The 20,282-nt window shown below is 41.5% G+C and overlaps 1 protein-coding gene across 6 annotated transcripts in view; it reads left to right on the forward strand.

The window, feature by feature from the left end:
* The window catches only part of MTUS1 (microtubule associated scaffold protein 1), a 204,888-nt gene that overhangs the window by 45,379 nt on the left and 139,227 nt on the right, over window positions 1-20,282 (forward strand). For all 6 annotated transcript variants that reach the window (XM_050947385.1, XM_050947377.1, XM_050947382.1 and 3 more), the window contains exons 2-3: window positions 791-3,135; window positions 7,647-7,842. In XM_050947385.1, coding sequence (XP_050803342.1) covers window positions 988-3,135; window positions 7,647-7,842 — 2,344 coding nt within the window. In that variant the 5' untranslated portion in view covers window positions 791-987. The remainder of the gene's footprint in view (window positions 1-790; window positions 3,136-7,646; window positions 7,843-20,282) is intronic.

Below are 20,282 nucleotides of genomic sequence, written 5' to 3' on the forward strand. Positions count from 1 at the left end.
GCCTCTGTCCCTTGCTTTGCTCCTCTGTGCTTATGGTGACTATAAAGAAGTGAGAAAGGAAGGTCATAAGGACTTCTATCTTTTAGTCTCCTCCTTCCTCATAGCAGGTATTTTATACTGATTAGGTTGGGACATGCTTATAGCTTATTGCAGTACTGGTTGACAAGTTTTGACCTGAACCGTTTGGAACATCCTATAAAAAACTTGAGTGAGACTTGTGGTGGTTCAGAAATCTCCAGCTCCTTGCTGAGAAATACTCACCATTGATGACTCTCTACTAAAATATTCAGCTGTATGAATCTTCAACAGAGGAGGCATACGTAGTACAGCTCTAAACAGCTGATCATTTTAAATGCAGAATAATAAAAATGAAGGATGTGTATAGGCAACATCTTCACTGATATTTGAGTTAGCCAGTTTTGTTTTCTGTCTTCCAATTACCACACAGTTGCTTTTCAGTTTCAGAAAATATTGACACATTGTGGACAGGTACTTGACACTTTGTCTCCCTCATTAAATGCAGGAGTGGTACTGGAGTTGTGGGGATAGTGAAAATGAGGGTTATAATCTAGATTTACTTGTTTAAAAAGTTACTCTTTTGTTAGTAGATTCTCTGAACTGTTTATCTGGTAGGGCTGTTGAACATTTTCAATTTTGATTACTTTTTAAGGCAAAAGGATTTCCATTTGTAAAAATTACAAATTTTTCAAAGACTAAGCAGCCTATAAAATATCTGGTATTAAATTCTGGTTCAGCTAACTTTCATGTCCTTTTTTTTTTTTTATTTTAGAATACATAAGGGGTTCAAGTTCTAGAACATTTGTGGATATACGTGAAGAGCATGTAAGCAAGACGAATTGAGTGTCCTACAACGAAACTGAACTGTTCTGGGGCCAAGCTTTGCATTCTCCAACATTCAGAAGAACCTATGTTTTCTAGAATTTTAAGTGAAAATAAGATGACAAAAGTTTTAAATTAAAACTAAGAATGAATGTTGAAAAATCAGAAAATAAGGCAAAGAATGGCTTGCAGTCTCCCTTATTTATCAGCGATGAAAATGGAAATAAATTTACATGTAACACAACTACACCACTCTCAATTAATCATACCATGAATATAAATGGAAATTCAGCTAGCCAATGTAATAAAATGGCTGAGCATGAAGATAACATGGATTTTAAGGATGTAAATGATTTCACAACTATTTCTTTAAACCAGGAATGTATTGGAGCACTTGATCTACAAAAGACGGGGGGTGAATTTATCTGTAGAGGGGCTTCATTGAGCGATATTGATGCCACATGTGTGTCTTCTGCAACTGAACAAACTTGTATTTATGTCTTGAAGCATAACTTAAAGGAACCAACCAGCATCCTAAAAGAGAACCTTGCTCTGAAAGGAGTGCAGAATCAAAGTACTGACCAACCAGTGCCTTATAGACAGAATGACTGTAACTGTACAATGCACCTTACCTCTTCGGAATGGAGCAAAAACTCTGAAATCGAAAATGAAGTAGGTTTTGCTCATGTGGCATTAGGGGTCACTGGTGTCAATGAATCTCTTGATATGGTTAAAAACTTGGGGAGAACTATGGGAAGTGAAAACGAAGATGCATTTCTCCCACTGACATGCATCTCTTCTGATGAAATGCATATGAGAAAAAGTTTTGAGACAAGTAGCCCTGAAAAACCTCCTAATTCATCTGTGCTGGAAGCTTCAGGGGGCCCAAACACATCAAATAATTGTTCAGATTTGGTAGTACCACCTCTTGCTTCTCCAGATGTTGGAGGGGTTAGTGAACAGTCTTTAAAAGGCACCAATTATGTTGATGTAGCACCACAAAATAGAGAGTCCCAAGAAATGGAAATGCAGTCCTTAAAACTAGTTGCTGAATGGTTAGATTGTCACTCTAAGAATTCGGTGTCACCAGAGGATTTTAATATGGAGAAAGATTCAAAAACGTATTTGCATAGCACACCTGAACATGCCAAAACTGACACATCTCCAACCAGGATGGTAATTAATTACTCTGTAAATGATTTATATGCTCTGCCAATACAGAGTTTTGATGTGGGTATAGACCAAGAACAGGTGGTAAACAAAGTGAGTGAACATTTAGCCAAAGAACAAAATGTCTCGGCTAAAAACACTGCTTTCCAAGATGTACCCAGCTATTTTGCAGTGTCTGAATCAATACAAAGCAGTATACCAAAACCAGAAGGGACTGCTACAGCTGAGCTGAAATGTGAGGCAACTTTTGTGGTCTTCAGTCCAACAGCTGGTGAAACCAGTCCTGATTTATGTATTCCTATACCTATGACAGGATCAAAAAAACCAAGACTTTCTGTTTCAGCTTTGGCAGAAGCTGGAGATGGGCCTTCTAAATTGGGAAAGAATGATGCATTAATCAGAGGTTGCAACAGAAAGATTTCACTTAAAACTAGTTCTGAACAAATTGCAGTGAAACCAAAAAATCGGTCTCCTATCGTTTCAACAATAACCAAAGCTAGAAAAGCTGAGATTGTTAGCTTTCCAAAACCAAACTTTAAAAATGTGAAGCCAAAAGTTATATCAAGAGCTGTGTTACAGTCAAAAGATAATGCTTCATTAAAAATATCTCCGAGATCCCCTCAACTCTCTACTGCCTCATCGTCATCACCACTTTCTTCTCCAAGGCAATTGCCCTCATCCATCAAAGCATTGAGGGAAAAACGTGACTTAGAGAGAGATACTAAAGCAGAAATACCAATGACTAAGCCTCATAAGCAACCTCTTAATAAACAGCTTTTTCATGGCCAAGTTGTACATGCTACAACTCATTCAAAGAATGCTTCTCACAAAATTCCAAAAACACTTTCAGTAAAGCAGACTTCAGAAGACATTGACAAAGCAAGCTCCTCCAATTCAACATCCTCCTTTGTTTCTGCTGCAGTTGTAACATGTGTACAGAACTCAAAAGGGAAATTGAATGAAAAAATGGAAAGCAAAAAGTTCTCGGCGCAGCCATGTGTAACAAGCACCTACTGGACTGGAGCTGAAAATGAGCAAAATTGCAATTTGGGAACTCTTTTGGAAACGGAAGAGCTAATAAAAGATCCAGCAAATGAAACATTTGAAGTTGACCCTGTTCCCTTGGTAAGTTTATGCATTTACAGTTCAATTAACTGATTTGCATGTGTTAAATCTGGAAACGTACATTGTATAGCCCTGAATGGAAATTGAGTTTTTTTAATCTGTAAATCTCAATACAACCTTGACTATGGAGTTAATTCTACCTCCATAATACTGAGGGAGAGGGAAAATCTTGAAAGGAATCCTGCCATCTCAGTTGTTTGCTAGCTACTTAAAACATGCATCTACTTAACATCTTTTTTAAAGGATGTGTTCATCTGTTCAGCCTCAGTCCTGTTCTACTGCATGTAAAAAATACTCAGAATATGACTAGCAGGCATGGATTTTCAAAATGGTGTATGAGAATCTCTGATATAAGTGAAGTTCTGCAGTGTGACTTGTATGGAATCTTTTAAAAATACATCTTTATTTCTGTGCGCTTCATTATGATGTGCACATTAACTTTTTCAGTATCTTCACACTCTAACATCTACCAAAATTTTAAATGAAAAATTATTTGGAATTTAAACCTCAAGATAAGTTTCTCATACCAGAAATTAAATTACTTGGTTATAAAATTAGCTAATATTCAAATCAGGATAATTTATGGGAATTATGTAATCCACACTTTCATTGGATGGTTGGTGTACAAGAAGTTCAGGATACTCATAAACTAGCCAGAAGCAGGTATCTAAAACAAACTAGGAAAAAAAATCTTTTTTGGACACCTTTTATTGTTTAGAAGTAAGAGAGAGAGTCACTAGTTACACTATCTCAGCTAAACAAATATCAAGTCTAAAATGTACCCATCATGACTTCATTATCTCACTGATATTGAGTGTGTCTGCCTTTGTAATATTTGCCAGCATGAACCTATTGAATAAGTCAGGAGAGGTATAATCTAAGTAACTGACTAGGAGCCAGGAACTCTGGTCTAGGGTGAAATCCTGGCCCCATGGAAGTTGATGACAAAATTCCAATTGACTTCAATAATGCCAGGATTTCATCTATTGTCTCTTTAGTTTCTTATACTGAGACTATGTTATGGTTCAATTCCTTTGGTCTTTATTGTCATGAGTAAAACAGTTAAACTGAGGCCTGGTCTACACTACATGTTTAAACCAAATTTAGCAGCGTTAAATGGATTTAGCCCTGCGCCTGTCCACATGAGGCCCTTTATATCGATATAAAGGGCTCTTTAAACTGGTTTCTGTACTCGTCCCTGACGAGAGGAGTAGCGCTGAAATCGGTATTGCCATGTCGGATTAGGGTTAGTGTGGCCGCAAATGGACGGTATTGGCCTCCAGGCGGTATCCCACAGTGCACCATTGTGACCGCTCTGGAAAGCCATCTGAACTCGGATGCACTGGCCAGGTAGACGGGAAAAGCCCTGCGAACTTTTGAATTGAGTTTGCTGTTTGCCCAGCGTGGAGCTCTGATCAGCACGGGTGGCGATGCAGTCCCAAATCCAAAAAGAGCTCCAGCATGGACCGTACGGGAGGTACTGGATCTGATCGCTGTATGGGGAGATAAATCTGTTGTATCAGAGCTCCGTTACAGAAGACGAAATGCCAAAGCATTTGAAAAAAATCTCCAGGCTATGATACAGATACCACAACACAGTGCTGTGTGACAAGCGTAACGGAAAGCCAAAGAATCAAATGGATGCTCATGGAGGAAGGGAGGGGGGACCGAGGACTCCAGCTATCCCACAGTCACCGCAGTCTCCGAAATGTATTTGCATTCTTGGCTGAGCTTCCAATGCCTGTAGGGTCAAACACATTGTCCGAGGTGATTCAGGGTATATCTTGTCAATTTAACCCTCCTCCCCCACCATGAAAGAAAAGGGGAAAAAATCGTTTCTTGACTTTTTTTCAATGTCACCATATGTCTACTGCATGCTGCTTGTAGGCGTGGTGCTGCGGCACTGAACAGCAGCATCCTCTCCCCTCCCTTCCCTGGTGGCAGACGGTACAGTGCAGAAGGACTGGTAGCCGTCCTTGTCATCCCATGAGTGCTCCTGGCTGGCCTCAGGTGAGGTTGGCCGAGGGCGCCTGGGTAAAAATAGGAATGACTCCCGGTTATTCCCGGCAGATGGTACAGAATGGCTGGTAACCGTCCTCATCATGGCAACTGGGAGCTGAGCTCCATCAGCGCCCCCCTCTTTTCATGTCTAAAGATTGTGTACTGCCTGGACTATCATAGCAGCTGGAGGCTGCCTTCACCTCATTTTATCTCACTGAAAAGTCAGTCTCTTATTCCTGCATTCTTTATTACTTCATCACACAAATGGGGGTACCCTGCAACAGTATCCAGGAGGGTTGGAGGAGGAGGGAAGCAGTGGGTGGGATTGTTGCAGGGGCATGTGGCTCATCATTTCTGCGGGATCTGACATGGAGCGGCTGTGCTCTCTGCTACACTGGTTCTCTAGTAGACTTGCCTCATATTCTAGGCAGGACTGACTCTATTTTTAGATACAACATAAAGGAGGGAATGACCCGGGGACACATTCCCATTTTTGTCTTTTGCGCCCCGACCGACCTCAGCGAGGGTCAGCCAGGAGCACCCATGACAGCAGCAGATGGTACAGAACGACTGCTAACCGTCTCTGCTATCTTGCAAAGGCAAATGAATGCTGCTGTATAGTGCTGCAGTACCGCCTCTGTCAGCGGCATCCAGTACATATATGGTGACAGTGACAAAAGGCAAAATGGGCTCCATGGTTGCCATGCTATGGCGTCTGCCAGGACAATGCAGGGGAAAAAGGGCGCAAAATGATTGTCTGCCATTGCTTTCCCAGAGGAAGGAATGAGTGACGACGTTTACCCGGAATCACCCGCGACACTGTTTTTGCACCATCGTGCATTGGGATCTCGACCCAGAATTCTAATGGGCAGGGGAGACTGCGGGAACTATGGGATAGCTACCCATAGCGCAACGCTCCAGAAATCGACGCTAGCCTCGGTACATGAACGCACACCACTGAATTATTGTGTGTTGTGTGGCCATGTGCACTTGACTTTATACAATCTGTTTTAGAAAACCGGTTTACATAAAATCGGAATAATCCTGTAGTGTAGATAAACTCTGTCTCAGGGTACATCACCTGTAAAATATGCTGGCAGTTTAGTACATTTGACACTTGGATGAATTCAAGGCTAAAATAACATTGTTATGAGTAAGAATTCTAGCTGTTTAACAAATTTGAAATTTTGATTTCTCATGGTTTCTGAGGGAAGTGTACATCACACTGTCAAGATTGTAAGATTTGAAAGTCCTAGGACTAAATTCCCTCTGTTTAGATGGAATAATTGGAATATTATTATTATTATTATTATTTATTATTTATTATTTTATTTTATTATAATAATTGGAGATATACCTGTTTCCAAGAACTGGAAGGGACCTCGAAAGGTCATGGAGTCCAGCCCCCTGCCTTCACTAGCGGGATTAAGTATTGATTTTTGCCCCAGAACCCTAGGTGGCCTCCTCAAGGATTGAGCTTTCAACCCTGGGTTTAGCAGGCCAATGCTCAAACCACAGAGCTAGCCCTTCCTCCCCCACCCTAATATTGCACTGGAGATTCTTTAATCAGGTTCTCATGGGGGGAAAGTGATCTTGTCTTTAGTACAAATTTCTGGAAATGAGTCTGAACTGTGGCTCAAGTACAAGTCTGTTGGGTTTGGTTCTCCTCTTGTACGATTAAATCATTGAACAAAAATCCACAAAATGTGCAGGAGCTTGAATAGGTGCCTATATTTTGATACCTATTCCTATACTACATGTACTGCTGGTTTGTGCTCATTAAAAATGAGAGTTGTGTGGTGAAACTAGCGCAATGCCAAATATGGCATTCAGCTTGAGCCAGTGCTACCTCCTTTAATATGCCCTGCATCCACTCCTTAAAGTTACAACAAGTATAGTCTCCCCTATGTATGAAAATAATTATTTACTTAAATCAATAATACATCCAGTTAATATCCTTAAGATTTTGATTGCTGGCAACTTTTCTTAAATGACCAAACTGGGAATCTTTTATGTTAACGTAGCCATGAAGACTTGTAGGATGCTACTAATGGTACTTCATTCAGTTCTTTAGCCCACCTGTGAACTACTACTTTACTGTGAATGTATTTTGAAATAAACTACTTGATTCCTGTCTGTACCAAAACAGACCAGACATTTAGAATTCAATTTTAAATTAAACCTGAGTTGCAGCACTTTTTTTTTTTTTTTTTTTTGCACAGACTTTAATTTAAATATCCATGACAAATTTGGAATTTTTAGTGTCACCTCCTATCTCAACCCATTATGTGATCTCTAAAAATGAATTTAGCAGATGCACATAACTCTGAATTGCAGTGGATAATGTTCATCTGTGTTTCTCCCTTTCCTGGACCAAATAACAAGCACCTACTTGAAATTACTTGCCTTTGTGACTAGTTTTTTCTGGTAATTGATGCTAAACGCCCGCCACCTACTTTATAGGCTAGCAGTGAAACAACTTGTTCTTACAATAACTTTGTTTTTTACAGGTTTCTTCAGCTAAAACTGGGCCAGCACAAAGAAAAAATATACACAAGGAAGGCCCTATCACTCTAAGAAGTATACCTGTTCCCAAGGTGAAAGTGGTGCCTTCTGTGTTTCGCTCTAGGCGAGGAAGTGAAAATAAAAATGTGTGCACAACTAAAATGTCATCTCCTCAAAGACCTGTTCTGCCATCTGGTTCTGGTAAGAGAATTTCTATTAGAGTAACAAACACCTTAAAAACAAGGCGTTTAAACTTTACCATTATTCCAATAGTTTAGTTTTATAACATTAGTGACTAAGAGATGTGACAGATCTGAACCCAGTCAGGCTTGCTGGAATCCACAAAATGGTTAAAGCAAGAACAGTAACAGTCCAGCATCTCAATGTGCATCAACATTCTGGAAGCTTCTCTTTTATTTGGTTTAGTCTGGATTTCCTTGTATGAAAATGTCATAAAAAATGTTATTTGTAGTGGCTTTTGCCAATGCAGATACTAGTGCATTAAAGCTGAGGAAATTGCTCTGTTTTCATGAACAACAGAAAAAATGTGGGAGGGCAGTCACTTTAGGTTGCTGTTGACCTGATTTAGACCTCATCAGGTGGTCTAGAGGAGTCTCTGGCCCTAAATAACTTCTTCCCTATCCTCTTTCCTCTAAGTAGGAGGCAGAGTTTTATATGACAGCCTGTGTCTACTAGATTTCTGTCTTCAGTGTCCATAAATCTGATATAGAAATGAGAGGCTACTTGAATGAGTCTGAATAGTACAGTATTTGCATCTTTCACTTCGATGCATGATATAATAAAAGGAATTCATTTCAAAAGGCAAAAACAGTTTGTAGGTTCTTTAGTCCCTAATAATTAGGGCTTTATGAGAATGAGGAACTCCATTACAAACAATATCTACAACTAGCTTTCACCAGCTTCAAAGCACAGTTTTCATGACACTGGAGGGGCACCATTTTTAGGGTTAAACCTGATTTTTATCCCAACTATAAATCTGATTTATCCAGGTTCCAATTAAATGTCTTCAAATCTCATCCAGTAAAGAATGCCTGAAGGAGGGTGTGGCAGTACTGTGAGGAAAATATATTAAGATTAAATATGTATAGGCACTAAGTGAAAATAGAAATGAAATCATCTGAAAGTTGTGAAAGCCAGAGAGAACAACGTAGGATATCACAGATATGAAGTTTCATGATAACATTCAGCAACTCCCTGTGTGCATCTCAAGGGATTTCATAGAAGCCCCATTGCTTAGACTGAACAAAACATTAACAGGTACAATCCTCCACTTGCAAGGAAAGGGACTGGGTGACTTGATGGAATGAGGGGCTTGAATTTATTGGCCTACTGGTCATTTAGACTCATCTTTCTTGTTGCAATAATTTAACTAATTACAAAGGTAGTTTGAACATAAATGACAGAACTTGTAATATACTATCATTTGAAAAGCATACACCCAACTTTTCTTTCAGAAAAATTTGCTCTGCATTTTGCTTGGCTTTTTCCCACCCAATCTGATGTGTAAAAGCACAAAATGCTCCCCTTAATTATTACATGTGGTGAGGCATGATTAAAATCCTTCTCCACGGCCCCTTTGAAGGAGAAAATCAGTCACATCAAGTGAATAGAGCTTATTTCTGACTTCCTTTGCCCAGTATTATGTCAGATATTTTTTCAGCCTTTCATAGTTTCCCAAGGAGAACAGTAAATTCTTTGATCAGCTGCAGCATGCTCTAATGGTATAACAGAAAAATTAATATGAAATCTACCATCTGTTCAAATAGCTTTCCCTATACAACAGTGAATATTTTTTTAAAAACAGCTTTATTAGAAATGTATTTCAAGAAAGCTTCAAATGACAATTGAAATATTGACCCAGTCATTCATTCATAATCAAGAAATAGTTTCTTTTTAATTAATTTATCACTTCCCTTTATCCATGAATGAGTAATTTAGAAAAGATCCAGTAGTTAAAACTAGAACTGAAACTAGGTTATAACAGTACAAGGCAGTCTTAGATCACTGAATGTATGCCATTTATTGTACAAAGAATGGCTTGTCTAATAGAATTGAAACCAACTGAGTTTCCATTGTCCCTATATACAACTGGTAAAGCTGGCAGGTAACCAGTCTCTACTATAAAGTTTACATATACTTCTCATTTTAATAATGGAGGCCAACCTTATTTCAAAGAACCATGCACTGAAGAGCTGGAATGAGAAGAGCCAGGAAAACCTTTTGCAGCAAACAATGTTTAATTTACCTCTTTTGTGTTCAATGTCTGAACAGAACTATGTCTACAGATCACCTCTATCTTAGAGGTGTGTGTGTGTGTGTTTCATTTTTTTATTTTTTAATTCTGCCTCATTATTTAGTACTACACAAGTCTTTACTAAGTATTAAAAAAGCTAACATACTTCTCAGGTACTGATCTGAAAGCATGTTTTTAGAAACCTAGCAGAGAGAGTTCACACACATATGCAACACCCTCACCCCAAATTCTTGCATGTGCTCTCCTGCTAAACATCTGATGTGGACAATCCAAAAGCAGAACGATCAATGCCAGATTGTGTTGCAATGGGCAGATCCTGTAACTCTTGCTTGCTTCTTTTTTGAGAGGCAGAAACTACTTCTTTAAAGATCCATCTTCATCCCAAACCAGCAGTGCTCTGTTTTATGGATGGGCTTATGGAAGGAGTTTCTTTAACTGTGTTCAGTGGAGTCCTCCATACTCTACCAAATTCCCATAAACACCAACATATTTTACAGTAGAACGTGGGTTGTTCCTGTGGAATGGTGTAGAACTTGCCAGGCATTCAAAGGCTATACGTTCTGATATTGTTCCTCCTGGATATCATTAATAGGGTTTTCAGCTAGCTCCTGTTTGGGGCAAGGCTTGAAGTCCACTAGGAGTGCCAAGTGTAGGGGAGCTCATCCGACTTTGGCTAGGTTCTTAAAGGCTATAACCTATCTCAGACTTCGCACTCTTCTCTTCGGTGCCCTCCAGTATGCTTTCCTTTTGAGTGATGTTACTTGAAGCAGTCACCTCATTCTGGATGGTGGGGTAACTCATGGCCCCTTCCTCTGCAATATCTTTTCAGTTTTCTCTATACTTGTTAGTTTTCACATCAGCAGGACTTCCTCTTTCCATATCTAATCAAGTTATTTCTCTTCCTAAAGCAAGGCACAGAATATCTTCCTCAATATCTGGAGGATTCTTTGCCTAACTATATGAAGTGTTCAGGTGATAATTTTTTGTCCTTTGAATGCCCTTGCATTGCAAGAGACTTAAAGCCTCCTGATCATTCATTCCTCCTGATGCTTTATTTATCAATACATTGGTAAGTCATCTTTACCAGTTCAGCCAAACTTGTTCCCTCAAACTAATGACCACTTCTTGGTCAACCCTACATAGACATGCTTTGCTGGGCAGCTCTCTGGAGCTCTGTCCATGCTCAAATAAAGGACTGCCCCGAACCTCTGCATCAGCCAGCGCATCATTTTGACACGGAAAGGTCAGGAAATCAGACTTTATGGCTAGAAAGAAACATTTTTGATCCTTCAGCCTGACCTCAGCATAATGTAGGTGATGGTGTGGAACCAATCATTAGTATTAAACCTGCAGTTGGAAGGAGAAATCTCACTGGCTGTGTATATTACAGAAGGTGCTGTATTTGACAGGCCCAGTGACAAACTCAGAGTTTTCATTGTGTATCCAAACCAGACATTTTCTCTCTGCTCTCATGTGTTAATGGATTACTACTACTTTTATCCAGCATCCCTGTAAGATCTGCGCATGGTAGGTTCAGTTAGAATAGCTAGTTCACTGTTAGCAAGAGAAACACTGGTAAAAGTTAATGGGTGGTAAAATTGCTTGCTTCGTCATATGTCTCAAATTGTCTTAAAGCTGAAGTAGGTCACTCCATGAAGCTTTGCCTGGTATTAATTTGGTAGATTAGACTTCCTTCTTGCCAACAACTCTTGAGGCCTGGTTTCAATGCAGGGGATTGGGATAAACCTGACCCATAACTTTAGCAACAGAACTTTTAAAATGAAGGAATAAATAAATAAAAATACACCTAGACATCCAGCTTCTTAAGGTGAACATTCTTCCATCTATGCAGTTTCATTTTTGGCACTATGGGGTTCAGCATATCCAACCCTCTGGGTTTCAAGGCACACTCTCGTTTTGAATGCATTGCACCTGAAGCAGGATGCATGTTGTAACAATGCTTGCAGAGACTGGCTTTAACAGTCCAAAAAATCAGTATTGTCTGAAATACATCTACACCCATGAGAACACTTTCCTCTTGGAGTGAGGTGTGTACCAGTTCCTGCAGGGCAATTTCTTGATACTAGAATATAACTTGTGAAGACTTGCTTGGATATTTTCGTACCATTCCTCAACCATACTCATTAGCCTTGAATATTGTTGAATATTCTCTCCGAGACGACCAAACTAATAACCTTTTTTCTCTTCCTGAACTAATTATAAGGGGAGACACTATATCTTCTGCAAAAGCGAATGCTTTTCTCCTTGCAAGTCAGCGACCATGTACTCTCACAAAACAGAAATTTGACAACTTGTATCTATAGTATATGTAAGCAAGTACGCAACATTACATGCTACCTGCAGGCTTCAATCCTATTGATGAACAAAATGTTCCTAAAAACTAGCCAGCTACTTATGCTGCTAACTTTGAGAATTTGGGATGGGTCTTTTGACTTCAAGAAAAATTCTTTATAAAGTCTTCATAATGCAAAGAAGCTTGGCAATTGGATTTGCTTTGAAGTAGGATCTCCTGATTGGAGGAGTGTCTTTCTACTCCCCTTCCCCCTCCCCTCATGAGAAGGGGATGGTTGGAAAGGGGTTGGGGTGTGTAGAGAGGAGTGAAAATCCTTAAGACAGATGTTATGTATACATGTGGACAACAATAGGAGAAAGCACAACAGGTTCTGTCTTTATTCTGCTTTCTTTGTATACCATTAATCTTTGTCTCCCTACAGTGCTTGCCGTTACAAAGCCAGTGCTTTCCAACAGTGAGGCTGTTTTTGTCTATTCTTGATAAAAATCCAGTGCAATGTTCTGTTTATCATATGATATTTGCAGGTAAATGTAGATTTTTTTTTTTAATTAACTCGCATCGGTGGACTATTGCTGGTTCTAGTTGTTGTCACAGCATTGATTTATTCAAATCTCATAGCTGTGGAGCCTGCCCAGATGCACTACAAAAACCTGAACAGCACCAGGCTGTAGTGTAGCGCTGCTGATACTCCGAAGCCTTCCAATCTCTGCAGCAAAGATTGTGCAAGATCATGGTATGGAGGCCAAAGCTTAAATTGGGTGAGATGACAAGAACAAAAGCATGGAAACCAGACTACGAAGGTCCTATGATTGTCTATTGGCAGAAATGGAATAGGCAGGCCTTGCTACAGTAATGTATGTTGCCACTGGTGGAGCTGCAGCCAGCCTCCTGGAGGCTGAAGCACTCTTGGCTGCTACCAGTACTCTTTGAGGAATTCTGCACCACTGCGCAGGTGCAGAATTCATGTCTCCTGCAGATACCTTTGCTTCCCTGCAGAAAAATTACTTTCTGACGGGGAAGCAAAGGGAAGCCGCAAGAGGGGTCATGCAACCCTCCCCAGCAGTGTTTTTGGGTGCCTGGAGTAGCCAACAGAGAGGTAAATAACCATGGGGGAGGTAGGGGGACACAGTGCTGGAGACACCCAGCCTATGGCTCCTACCCTACACTGGGCTCAGCTCCTAGTCTCGAGTTGGATAGGGGTTGGAGAGGCTGTGACTTCATCTTCCTCTGCATGGAGCAGCCAGGGCTAGGTCAGATCCACCCCAAGAAATCTTCCCTGGCTGCAGGAAGCTCTGCACCCTCCCCTGCTCCCATTGCTCCTTAGCTGCAGGGGGAGGGGTCACTGTATGGGAAGCTGCTCCACTGTTCTCCCAACCTCTGTACATCTGGACCCCCTCCCCAAACCTCCTGCTGAGCCTTACCTCCCCATCACCCCACTCAGCTGCACCTAGACACACTGCAGAGTCCTATTACTCCTGCATTCAGAGCCCAATAACAAGCCCTGTAACCCATATCTCTCCCACTGTACCTAGATCCCCACACTGAGCTGCCCACACTGATTGTCCCACACTCAACCCACACCTGGATCCCCTCCACACTTGGATCCTGTTGGGCTGAGCCTGCCCAGTGCAGCCCTTGCATTCTGTCAAGGTCTAGTGCAGCCTCACTGCTGGGTCCACGCTACAGCTCCTGCCTAGAATATGATCTCCCACCTCCATGCAGCCAGTGGCCCATGTTGCCCACTGCCATGCTGGAGCCTCCACTTTTATCTTAAAAATAAAATTCACAGAATTTTTAAAATGTGGGAAGAATTTTTCTTTTTTGGTGCAGAATTCCCTCTGGAGTATACCAGGGGACTTCTGGTCCTGCAGCACAGACTGCAGGCAGCAGAGGGAAGAGGAACAAAAGTAGGGAAAGCAATCCTCTGTGGGAGTATTTCAATTCAGCCTCACAATGGCGAAGCATAGGGTTGTTGGCACAATTCTGCTGCCTCTGTCTGGGCCCAGTACAGCTGTGTCAGTGGGCTCCAAGCCTGCTGATGCGTTTTGGGGGACAAGTGGAAAGTCTGGAGGGTTGCATGGGAAGAAGTGTTCTAAGCCTGTCAATACTGGGTGTATGAGGGTTCAGAGCAAGGGGCATATTTCTGAGCTATGAAGTGGTTAAATAAGGAGCCCCACCTTGCATGATGCAGGGGTGGACAGCATGTTTCTGCTCAGGTGGGGGTTGACTTGGAGGGAACTGAAGGGGTTTGGAAGGTTCTGGGCAGAGAGTAACAGTCACTTGACATTGTGAATGAATTAGTGCTGTGGAGCATAGAGGAAAATGGTAAGGTTCTGGAATCAAGGATTAGATTGGAACTGAACAGTAAGGGTGTAGCAGAGATACTGTTCTCATGCTCTGTCCCACTTACTCATTCTGGAAGGAGTGGTGATGGACAGAGAATAGTGAAACTTTTCTTCTTGCTTACCAAAATACTGCTGTGTAACACTCATGACAGTGCGCTAGTTTTATTTTGAAAATATTAACGTGTAGAGGGAGGGGTGTTTGTGTATACACAAGCTGCTGCTTCTTACAGCTCCACCATATTTTTGGCATATGCTAGTACTGGATCCTAAATCTGTGCCAAGGAGGAGCACTTCCATAATGACTCGTGGATAAATGAAGTAATATTATAGAATGCCATCTCACATATGGTATGGGGTTTTGCCTTGAGTCATGTTATCCCCCCCAGTCAGAGTGTCTCAACCATTCCAGACTATTGTACCTCTTTCAGGAGTCTGATTTGTCTTTCATACCCCAACTTTCACTTCATTTAAAAACTATTTGTTTATGGAAATCAGGCATAAAAATATAAGTGTCTCACAGCACACTGAAAAATTGCTTACTTTCTAATTTTTACCATGTTATAAAATAAGTTGCAATATAAATATTGTACTTGCATTTTAGTGTATAGAACATAGAGCATGATAGATAAGTCATATGAAATTTTAGTTTATACAGATTTCGCTATTGCTTTTTATGTAGCCTCTTGTAACTAGGCAAGTATCTAGATAAGTTGATGTACACAGAGGTCTTCCAGAGGTACTGCCAGGGGTTGAGAACCAGAGCCCTCTGTAAAGAGAAGTACTTAAAGGGACAGCAACAACCTAACTCACTTGTCGAAGAACTCAACACTGTTGTTGTTAATACCCAAGACTATCATAACGAAAACTTGTCTACATTTTTATTTTGCTCATTTTGTATATTTGACAGATGTTTGTGAATTGATAGTTTAATTCTTTGCCCTCGATAGTTTGCCACTGTACTCTGTTAAACCCACAAATGAAAGAAAAATATTGAAAAATAAATGAGAACTTAATTGGTAGTGGGACTTAAAAATATGTATAGCACCTCATTTGTTCTTTGTGTGTAGTTGCTCTGATAAGCTTTATAAAACCAGAGGCAGGATTAATAAATTTCTAACAGCTAGCTGAGCTAGACTAGCACAGTCCACTTGTAGACTTAGAACAATCCTTGGAACGCTTGGCTAGCTTTCTGAAATTTATTAATCCTGCCTCTGGTTTTATAGAGCTTATCAGAGCAACTACACACAATTACAAAAATGTTTAAAGATGAGTCTGCTGGGAACAATGCTTTTGTGCATCTTTTCCCATGATTTACTTAACCTTGACATCTGCTGAAAATGTCTCATATTAGAAAACATAGTCAAGGATTGTATTTATCTTAAAATGGCTAAAACTGCTTTCTCCTATAGACTAAAACTAGATACATTTTGTCAAGTATCAGAGGGGTAGCCGTGTTAGTCTGGATCTGTAAGAGCAGCAAAGAGTCCTGTGGCACCTTATAGACTAACAGATGTTTTGGAGCATGAGCTTTCGTGGGTGAAGACATGCATCCGACGAAGTGGGTATTCGTCCACGAAACGTCTGTTAGTCTATAAGGGCACAGGACTCTTTGCTGCTTTTATAGATGCATTTTGTCATCTCTCTAAAATTCAAAATATCCTCTTAAAATCATTGAACAAGTGTAACCCTTCCAGGATAGGGACAACTACTTTTTTTCATTTGCATTAAAAAAATAAAATCAAATCCAGGAATCCTGACTTGAATCTTAGAGGTGTAAAACGATCAAGATTCAAAACTGGTTCTTTTTCATGTTGAGTTTTTCTCTGCAGCTCTAAGAGAAATATTCCCAACAATCTTCCTTTGTGCACTTTAATCGACCCAAATTTCCAGCTGGGAAAAGTAAGAAGACTTATTCCCAGTATGTCACAAAGCTCCATAAATTGTGGAAGCTTTTCAATCAGTCCTGAACCTGAAATATTTAAATATGGCTTTGATAAATGATTATGCTTTACCCTCAGAATTGGAATCTACTTCTAATCCTACTGTTCAGTTGACAGTTAAGTATGAGCAGCAGAATTATAAGCACACTTCCACATTAATTAGAGAGCTGTGTGGGTACTGAGTATCTTTCTTCATTATCACTTTTGATGAGGACTGGGATTTGATATGGGGAGGATGAAGGCATAGATCTGTCAAGAGACCATCTAACTTCTGACAACTTGATGTTTGTTTATTGTTTTTGTCTCAAGCATATTTTCCCAGTATGACTTCTGTAGCACAGGAAGTTCAAATGCCAGCATCAAGAAGCTTTTAAAGTTATTTTAGCCCATGATGATCTGCTCAAGATTCACAAGTGAGGTTGACTTTTTGGTTTAGGTCATAAAGTTTGAGCTTAGCAAGTCTTGATAAATGAACATCATTCTGTGAACGTTTTCATTCTGGTAGAAGAGGTATTTTTAGCCTAATTGACACTACATAGTACATTTATTTTTATTTATTTATATATAGTTCTAAGCAGTAGCCCACTAATTACTCCAGGGATGAGGAATGCAGTACTTCTCACTCTGCATGACAGTAACTAGAATAAATAATTGATTCAGGCTTATTACATTGACAGGACGGGTGACTGCTTTTATTCTTTATAACACTGCTTATTCTTATCTGGCCTAGTGTCTTCTGACTGGCCAGGCTGTTCTTCCAGTGATACTAGTGTATATGCCATATCTGCCTGTTTCTCTCTCAATAGTTTTGGGACTCTGTTTTTCTGCACTGTTCCCCATCTAAGGAATACCCTTTTTCTGATCTGGTTTGTAAAGCCACTACTATCCTTCTTAAATATCTCTTGAAGTTCCACTTCATTATGCCTACAAGAAACTTGTCAATTTAGCCTTCTACTTAATTCTATATAATTTAAAAAAAAATCACTTAAAAACAACAAAAACCCTGTTCTGTCATGCTATGTACTAGACTTTGCTAATTAACTGTATAATCTTAATGAGCTCCTCCTTTTTGTTCTCCAGTCTTATGTCATATCCAAAATTGGCCTAACTTCTAGGGGCAAGGATCCTGTCTTACCAGTATTGAGAAGCTTCAGCACATAAATGGGGTGCTGTTAAAATAAAAGAAACAACTGCAGTAACATGAGGGAATTGAAATGGCTATATTTAAAAGCATGAGAGACTTGGATTGAATTGGTAGTTGTCACAGACTTCCTTTGTGAACCTTGGTAAAATAACTTGTGTATTTGTTCCCTTTGGGGGTACCTCTCTCTACTTTTACAAGGGGCCTTCTGAGGATAAACCATAAATGGCTGGGAGGTGATTCTGATACCAGCACAAGAGAGGGGGCATATAAGCATCCATAAATTAGGAATGCACTTGTAGTATGTACTTGAGGAAGCTCTAGGACAGAGGTCGGCAACCTTTCAGAAGCGGTGTGCCGAGTCTTCATTTATTCACTCTAATTTAAGGTTTTGTGTGCTGGTAATACATTTTAACATTTTTAAAAGGTCTCCCTAAGTCTATGAACTATATTGTGTGTAAAGTAAACAAGTTATTTAAAATGTTTACAAAGCTTCATATTACATTAAAATGCAGATAGTGCAGTGGTTCTTAACCTGGGGTGCATGCACCCCCTGGGGTAAGGCTGGTGCTAGGATATTTTGCGCCTTAGGCGAAACTTCTACCTTGCCCCCCCCTCCCCCCGCACCCCGCACATCTCCTCATTGAGGGGCAAATCCCAATGAGCCTTTATAGACCCAGGGCCAGCTGTGCCCAGGGGCTGCTCCCCAGGCCAGGTTCCCCTCCCCGCCTCCTGAACTCCCCTAGAGGGTGCACAGCCACCCCACAAGCCCTCCCCGCCCTGGTGGCCCCTGCACCAAGTCCACTCACTGGCTTTGCCAGGCTTGGGCCATTGCAGCAGCTCGGCAGGGAGGAGCTGTCGTCCATAGGCACTGGAGAGCCAAAGCGTCCTGCTTGCAGCAGCAGTGAGCCCCAGCCATGGAGGAGCCAGCGTGGTGCAGGGGGGCAGCAGCCCTGCAAAGGCGGCGGCGGCGCCACTAGCGGAGAAGTAGCTGCGCCCTCCTGCCCAGGCTGCGGCCTGGCGCTCCCCTGAGGAGCTCCTGCAGGCTGCAGTAGATGTAGGCAGATGCCAGCCCCCATGCGCCCCCCCGGCTCCTCCCTCACCTAGTGTTATATTTCAACAACCAAAAAAGAGGGGAGAGCCCTGCCCTAGCCCTGCCCCATCCGCTCCCTCCCACTTCCCACCCTGACTGCCCCCATCAGAACCCCCAACCCCCTCGCTCCTTGTCCCCTGATTGCCGCCTCCTGGGACCCCTGCTGCTACCTAAGCCTCCCTGCTCCTTGTCTCCTGACTACCCCAACCCTTATCCACACCCAGGCCCAGACAGACCCCCCAGGATCCCTGCCCTCAAACAGACCCCCAGGACTCCAAACCCATCCAACCCTCCCCCTGCTCCCTGACTGCTCCGGGACTCCCCTTACCATGCCCATGCCAGTCAGATGCTGGCTCCACGTGGAGGCCTGGGGTTTCATTCACTCAGCTGGCAGCAGGCTGAGTGGGGCCGGCAGCTGGGACCCTGGCTGGCAGCTGCGTGCCAAGCAAAAGCGGCTCGTGTGCCACCTTGGCACATGTGCCATAGGTTGCAGACCCCTGCTCTAGGATTTTAATGAAAATTCAAATAAGTTAATGCCAACTTGAAATGATTCTCCGGGTGAGAGGAATGAAATGGGTGCCCTAAAAATACTGAGCAAGAAATTAGTTATGATGATGCTGAGGAACTACTTTGCATTTATTCATAAATTCTAGGATTGGAAGGGACCTTGAGAGGTCATGGAGTTCAGTCACCTGCCCTCTATGGTAGGACCAAATACTGCCTAGACCAGGGATAGGCAATCTATGGCACATGTGCCGAAGGAGGCACGCGAGCTGATTTTCAGTGGCACTCATGCTGCCTGGGTCCTGGCCACTGGTCAGGGGGCTCTGCGCTTTAATTTAATTTTAAATGAAGCTTCTTAAACATTTTAAAAACCTTATTGACTTTACATACAACAGTTTATTTATATATTATAGACTTACAGAAGGAGACCTTCTAAAAACATTAAAATGTATTACTGGCACACGAAACCTTAAATTAGAGTGAATAAATCAAGACTCGGCACACCACTTCTGAAAGGTTGCCGACCCTTGGCCTAGGCCATCCCGGATAGACATTTATCTAACCTGTTCTTAAATATCTCCAGAGATGGAGATTCCACAACCTCCCTAGGCAACTTATTCCAGTGTTTAACCACCCTGACAGTTAAAAACTTTTTTCTAATGTCCAACCTAAACCTCTCTTGCTGCAGTTTAAGCCCATTGCTTCTTGTTCTATCCTTGGAGGCTAAGATGAACAAGTTGTTTCCCTCCTCCTTATAACACCCTTTTAGATAGCATTTTTCAGGTATCATGTACCCTCTCAGTCTTCTCTATTCCAAACTAAACAAACCCAATTCTTTCAGCCTGCCTTCGTAGGTCATGTTCTCAAGACCTTTAATCATTCGTGTTGCTCTTCTCTGGACCCTCTCCTGTTTCTCCACATCTTTCTTGAAATGCGGTGCCCAGAACTGGACACAATACTCCAGTTGAGGCCTAACCAGCGCAGAGTAGAGCGGAAGAATGACTTCTCAAGTCTTGCTCACAACACACC

The sequence above is a fragment of the Gopherus flavomarginatus genome, chromosome 3 (genome assembly GCF_025201925.1).
Source record: "Gopherus flavomarginatus isolate rGopFla2 chromosome 3, rGopFla2.mat.asm, whole genome shotgun sequence".
Classification (NCBI taxonomy): Eukaryota; Metazoa; Chordata; order Testudines; family Testudinidae; genus Gopherus; species Gopherus flavomarginatus.